The 6136-nt window shown below is 51.2% G+C and overlaps 3 protein-coding genes across 3 annotated transcripts in view; all 3 read left to right on the forward strand.

The window, feature by feature from the left end:
* The first annotated feature begins 276 nt into the window (after positions 1 to 276).
* Positions 277 to 1671, forward strand: LOC125955982 (uncharacterized). The gene is made up of 5 exons (XM_049687364.1): positions 277 to 500; positions 629 to 745; positions 832 to 985; positions 1057 to 1342; positions 1403 to 1671. The coding sequence occupies exons 1-5, from the start codon at positions 405 to 407 to the stop codon at positions 1578 to 1580; spliced, it is 831 nt and encodes a 276-aa protein (XP_049543321.1). The 5' UTR covers positions 277 to 404; the 3' UTR covers positions 1581 to 1671.
* Positions 1672 to 2901: 1230 nt separating this feature from the next.
* LOC125955971 (uncharacterized) lies at positions 2902 to 4390 on the forward strand. Its single transcript, XM_049687354.1, has 5 exons — positions 2902 to 3135; positions 3266 to 3385; positions 3472 to 3610; positions 3692 to 3971; positions 4067 to 4390. The coding sequence occupies exons 1-5, from the start codon at positions 3040 to 3042 to the stop codon at positions 4260 to 4262; spliced, it is 831 nt and encodes a 276-aa protein (XP_049543311.1). The 5' UTR covers positions 2902 to 3039; the 3' UTR covers positions 4263 to 4390.
* Positions 4391 to 5664: 1274 nt separating this feature from the next.
* Positions 5665 to 6136, forward strand: part of LOC125955903 (uncharacterized) — a 3468-nt gene continuing 2996 nt past the window's right edge. Inside the window, exon 1 of the mRNA XM_049687225.1 lies at positions 5665 to 6136. This exon is cut by the window's right edge and continues 241 nt beyond it. The gene's annotated coding sequence lies outside the window, so the exon portion shown is untranslated.

Raw genomic sequence — 6136 nt, forward strand, 5'->3', positions numbered from 1 at the left:
ATCGCTAACTCGGATCGGCCTCATCTTGATTTTGATCTCGAACTTGCTCGTGTCTAGTAGTGAGTCAACGCTTGGCGCTTGGTGAACGCGTCGTCGCTACTGAGACCATCGGTATTGGTTCTATATCCTTATCGTGCGTATCGTGGCGTTGACTCACGATGGCAAATGGCATGGCTCGACTTTGCTCGACGCATACCCACCGTACTTTGCGATCCCTACATAATGCTTCGAACTCTCCGTTCTGACCTCAGTACTCAGTCCAGGGAGCGGCTTCGTCGCTAGCAGTCACGTGGCCTTGCCATTCCGTGGCATCGAAAACTTGAGAGCAAGTCTCGTTCTTTGAGTGATTCTGGTCTGGTCTGGTCGTCTATCAACCGTCGGTTGTGCTGGAACAATCCACGCGAATGGCTCCATCAATGCGCCTAGCGCGCGTCTCGGTTAAGGTGCAGGGTGTTGCCCTCTGCCTGTTGCTGTTATGTTTGCTCCAGAACACCGTAGTGGTAAGTAGTGAAGAAGTGGTCAGTGTTCTCAGGTGCTTTACAGGTTTAGGATTGCGAATAGAAGTTTATATGCGTGTGAGGGTGTTGATGTTTTTGTTTCGGAATACTTCATACTCAAACGATGACAGCATTCTAGTGAGAACGCTCTATCGGCGCCGGTGGAACAGGAACGGGACGACGTGATGGAGAATGTCGAGCCAGCACCGATCGAACAAACCGAAGGTCTACATCTCGAGGCACGCATGGTAAGATCAACGCAGTAACGATGAAATACTCGTATGCATCGTCTCACGATCCTCACGAACACAATTTCCACCCCTTTTATGTCTAGGCTCTTCCAGATCCCGAACCAAGGGCCCCGCATGTGGAGAAGGACCAAATGATAGGAGTGCTTGTTAATAAGGAAGGCGCTCTAGTTCCAGTGTATCCGACCAACCGATCCGCACTGACAAAGAGCAAACGATACCAACTTCATTTGCTAGACAGTATGTGCGATCCGGGTTACCGGGACGGGACCGACCATCTTGTGCTTATGTTCGTTTTCATTCCTTTATAGTTTCGCTAATGTCTGCGACAGTCAGTTTTGGCAATGGCTCCTATCCGGACCACTACCCGAAGGACAGGATCCTGAAGGCACTGCACAAAGCGGGCGCCGGTTACGAGAATGTGTTTGCGAAGGTAATCGATCTGGGTAAACTGAGGGAACGTATAGACTCACCGAACGATGGGTATATGTGCTCATCGGCGCTTACTCACGCGTATCCTACCTACGATCCCGTGACGGATGTGTACATCGTGAACGTGGAAGGCTTCTACCAGGGCATCAGCTTCGATGTGTGCAAGTAAGTAAGTAGTAGTAGTAGTAGTTTTTCCAATCTTTGCAAATCTATTTATTGTTCCAGCGAGGTTGGCGCACTGTGCAGCAAAACCTGCCATACCGAGGCGGAGCGGTTTGTTTGCGACCAAAACTATGGCACTATGGAGGTCGTTATCGCACGGGAAAAGAGGAAAGGTGGCGACATGGAGTTAAGTCTCGCGCGGATGAGCTACCCTTCCAGCTGCAAGTGCCGACGCTTGTAACCGAGAGATGAAAACGGCGAACGACAACAGAGGCTAGCTGCAACTGCATCTCCGCTGGACTGGACTGGACCACGGCGAGTTAGAGGAAATACGCAAACAATAAAGGAAAAAAAACAATCATACAAATCTAACCAAAAATTGAAGCCAATTCTGACGTCTTGATTTCGCTCCGTTCCCTCACTCTCTTCACCAACGTACGTTCGAAACCGATTAGCAGCATTGTTTTATCGCTGATTGTGTTAAAGGTTCCTCGCAAAAGGGTCCGAAATCGTCGCGAGGACTTGTTTTTTTTTTATAAACCTGTTGCTTTGTTGTAGAGGAGCCGCAGCGGAACGGTTCCAGCGAAGAAGTGGTGCCACATGACGACACGCAACGGGTCGGTACGACAGTTCGACAGGATTACTGAGTCAAAGGTGGCGGTCTCATGAGCGAAACGAATCCGATTTCCAAAACGATTGCCAGGACGAAATCATCTGGTCGACAGGAATTATTGCTCTGGTGCTTTCTCGGTGTTGCTCATCGGGCTGTTAAAGCGTGACTGCTGCTGGAAGCCGAAGGACATTCATTAGTGTCCCTGCTTCGTGTCGCTTCGGTTACGGCTGACTCGGTACGCATGTCGGGAAATTCAAATTGCCAGAGCGAGTACACCGGTAGTAGCATCGATGCTCTTCTTGTCTTTTCTACAGCTCGATGCTGTCAGTTGGTCGCATGTCAGTAACGCTCGTTACGCAGCGTTACTCACGTAGTGCATTTTGCTGTAAAGCAACCAAAAGAAAGTAATTTTTGCCCGCGCGAGCACTAGGTGCTCAGCAGCATTACAAGCAAACCATCATTTATCCGAGGCACTGGTAGCCCTTAAAATGTGTCAGGAAGCATCGCAAAACCTTGAATCAATGTACCGATGAATTTTATGTCAACTAAGAGGCGGTTTTGCTTTAAACTCGGGAATAAAAAACGGGTTAAACGTATCCTCAGGAGTTTAAGGAGTTAGATTGTTTAAGATGCCAGATGACATCTTGAACGATCATCCTTCTTATTAATAGAGTGACTTTCTACTATCCCAACAAGTGCGAGTGCTCTTACAAGTACAATATGAATCAGCGCTTGATGACTCCTCAATGCACCGCAGGGCACCGGATACGACCAGTCAGCACCGGTCGTTCGATATCCTTATCATGCGTAGGTGGTCCACTGTTACTCACGGCACGTGCGTTGACGCACGAGCAGGAATAGGATTGATGCCAAATGCCTCTTACCAACTCGGGATCGTACATAATGCTTCGAACTCTCCGTTCTGACCTCAGTACTCAGTCCAGGGAGCAGCTTCATCGCTGGCAGTCACGTGGCCTTGCCATTCCGTTAATAGAAAACTTGAGAGCAAGTCTCGTTCTTTGAGTGCTTCTGCTGGTCTGGTCTGGTCGTCTATCAACTGTCGGTTGTGCTGGAACAATCCACGCGAATGGCTCCATCAATGCGCCTAGCGCGCGTCTCGGTTAAGGTGCAGGGTGTTGCCCTCTGCCTGTTGCTGTTATGTTTGCTCCAGAACACCGTAGTGGTAAGTAGTTAAAAAGGTGTCAGTGTCCTCAGGTGCTTCACAGGTTTAGGAGTGCGAATAGAAGTTTGTATACGTGTGTGTGTGTGTTGATGTTTTTGTTTCGGAATATTTCCTGCTCAAACGATGACAGCATTCTAGTGAGAACGCTCCATCGGCGCCGGTGGAAGAGGAGCGGGATGACGTGATGGAGAAGGTCGAGCCAGCACCGATCGAAGAAACCGATCGAGGTCTACATCTCGAGGCGCGCATGGTAAGATCAACGCAGTAACGATGAAATACACGTATGCATCGTCTCACGATCCTCACGAACACAATTTCAACCCCTTTTATGTCTAGGCTCTTCCAGATCCCGAACCAAAGGCGAGTACGGCCAAGAATCCAATGATAGGATCGGTGATCAATAAGGAAGGCGGCCTTGATCCAGTGTATCCGACCAACCGGTCGCTAGTTAACTTCAAACTGCAATTGCTTCAATGTATGTGCGATCTCGATTATCTCGCTTCCTGTTACATTACACTTTTTTGCACAAAACCTTCTCTTTTTCTACTACCTTCAGTTGAGGATAACCTATCGACCGAGCCGGTTGTCACGGGCTCCTACCCGAAAAACTATCCGATGCAACAGATTTTGCGCGCACTGGCAAAGGATGGCACACGGTACGGGAATGTGTTTGCGAAAACCATCGTCCGTCGCCCGTTAGAGGACGCCGGCAGGGAGAAGGAGTTCATGTGCCGCTCGAAAGTGAGCCAACAGTATCCTACCTACGACAGTCAGACGGGATGGTACATCGTGAACGTGAAGGGGTTCTACCAGGGCATTACCTACGACGAGTGCGAGTAAGTTAGGGGCGCCTTTGGCCCCTATACCATACCAAGCAATAGGTACAATACATACTCATTTGCATGCTCTTTTCCACCGCTTTATTATCCAGCGAGCCTGGAGCGGTTTGCAATAAGGACTGCAGCTCCACGACCAGCGATTTCCGTTGCGAGCAAGGGTACGATACTATGGACGCCGTGATTGCACATGTCGGAGGCAATGACAAGGAAGTGACGCTAAGCCTCGTGCGTGTGCCCTACCCTTCCAGCTGCAAGTGCCGACGCAAGGATCTGATAGCTAAAAATTAAACAATCAAACGACCCCACGCGTCAAACACCAGAAGCTAGCTTCAACTGCATCTCCACGGACTGGACTGGACCACGGCGAGTTAGAGGAAAAACGCAAAGCAATAAAGCAAAAAACAATCATACAAATCTAACCAAAAATTGAAGCCAATCTGATGTCTTGATTTCGCTTCACCAACCAAAATAAAGGTACGGTGGATGCAGTAATATTGCTAGGGGAAAAAAAAACTAACCTCATGATTCAATAATAATCAAGGTTTCGGAGCGTTGCAAGACGGTATTTATGACGTCATCAGTGTGCGCTGTACTACTGCATCGCTAATGATTAATGTTTCCTATAGCGTTTAGCGTTGTTTATTGGACCTTTGGGTTCTTTGCTATTGAGTGCTTTGCTCGAGAGCGGATTTTTACAATAACGATAACAAAAAAAAGTCCGTAAAAGACCGATTCGATCGCTGCACGATCGTTTCATCGAGGCGCCTGAAAGTATGTTGCATTTGTGCTCGCGCGCTCGCCAGCGACACGCAGCAGGTGCAGCAAGCACGCACGCACGGTGTGTCATGTCTACATATGAATCAGCTGGGCACGCGAGTGGCCGCGGCGACGTGCCTAACGGCAGGCAGGCACGTTAGGTGTAGCGGTGCGGTGCGGTGCGGTCCGGAAGCGGAAGAACATCCGCTGGCCGGATCGGATCGGATACTGAAACCGGATCGAAAAAAAGAAAACCACGCAATTGGTGTTGGTGGTGCTCCCGGTGGTGGTGCTGCGGCGGCGTCGTGTAAACAGAATACTAATGAGCGTGCGTGCGTGGTGGTGCTGTGTCTCCCGGGAGAGCGGGTCTCACGCGCGCGCGCGCGGTGGGTTATCCCAGGTGGAGCCGATCGCCACGACCACGGTATACCCACGATTACTGGGAATTCCCACAAAAAAAACGACAACAACAAAAAATGGAACCATCGCACGCTAGTGAGAGGCGTTACCCGATCGTACCTCGATCGGCGACTCGTCGTCGTCGTCGTCGTACCCCCGGTGGTGGTGAGCAACTGAGCTGAGTCGCTGAACTCCTGCTCGCTTTTGTGTGCTTTCGCCGTTGACTTGGAAGTATTTGCAAACAGGGGGCAACGCAAAGGAGAGGAGTACTGCGCTGCCCGAGAGCGCAGTAGTGTCCAGCCGGAGGCGCTGGAGGGAAGAGCCGGATTGGAGTAGCGGTTGTTGTTGTTGTTGGTGGTGTTGTTACCGCAGCAGATGATTATCTGGTGAGATCTCGCGCTCATATGATAGTGCGCGTCTCGGTCTCGCCGCTGAGGGCGCTCTCGCACACATATGATGATGGCGTTGCGGTGATCACGACGATCGGCTGGGCGCTCACATCGTCACGTTCAGTTTGCGCTAATGTTCGATCGCGACTAGACACGTCTCGTCATCGTCGTCATCGTCGTCGTCGTCGTTGTCGTCGTTGTCATCATTTCACCGTTCGCTGTCGCCGTCGCCGTCGTGGACCGTTCGTGGAAACAAGCGCCGGTAAAGTTGTGGTGTGTAGCGTGCCTCCACCGCACACCGCTTCGAACCTTCCAGACCGTGTTCCGGAGACCAGTGAAAACGGCGAACGACGCGAAACTAGGGAGGCAGCAGGGAGCACCCATCCCCCATCCGTGCATTTGTCCTTCCTCGTCCTCGCGTCTAGCGTCTGTGGTGGCGAAGCGGGGAGTGGGAAAGGTCCAGCAGCGTGGACCAGTTCGGAATTCGGAGTGTGAAGGTCACCGGCGGCGGCGGCTCGGTCGCTAGCGCGTGCGCACGAAAACACTGGAGCCCGGGTCCGGTTTATGCGTGTACGCCGTTCGCTGGACCAACGCGGTCAGTCGTCTGTCACCGACGTC

Source organism: Anopheles darlingi, chromosome X (genome assembly GCF_943734745.1).
Source record: "Anopheles darlingi chromosome X, idAnoDarlMG_H_01, whole genome shotgun sequence".
Lineage (NCBI taxonomy): Eukaryota > Metazoa > Arthropoda > Insecta > Diptera > Culicidae > Anopheles > Anopheles darlingi.

What these genes read in the sequence shown, in the direction of transcription:
- LOC125955971 (XM_049687354.1), top strand. Translation starts at nt 3,040, where the DNA reads ATGGCTCCATCAATGCGCCTAGCGCGCGTCTCGGTTAAGGTGCAGGGT. An exon ending in CAAACTGCAATTGCTTCAAT is followed by an intron (nt 3,611 to 3,691) that starts GTATGTGCGATC and finishes TACTACCTTCAG; the next exon opens with TTGAGGATAACCTATCGACC. An exon ending in ATTACCTACGACGAGTGCGA is followed by an intron (nt 3,972 to 4,066) that starts GTAAGTTAGGGG and finishes TTTATTATCCAG; the next exon opens with CGAGCCTGGAGCGGTTTGCA.
- LOC125955982 (XM_049687364.1), top strand. Translation starts at nt 405, where the DNA reads ATGGCTCCATCAATGCGCCTAGCGCGCGTCTCGGTTAAGGTGCAGGGT. An exon ending in TGCTCCAGAACACCGTAGTG is followed by an intron (nt 501 to 628) that starts GTAAGTAGTGAA and finishes AAACGATGACAG; the next exon opens with CATTCTAGTGAGAACGCTCT. An exon ending in CCAACTTCATTTGCTAGACA is followed by an intron (nt 986 to 1,056) that starts GTATGTGCGATC and finishes ATTCCTTTATAG; the next exon opens with TTTCGCTAATGTCTGCGACA.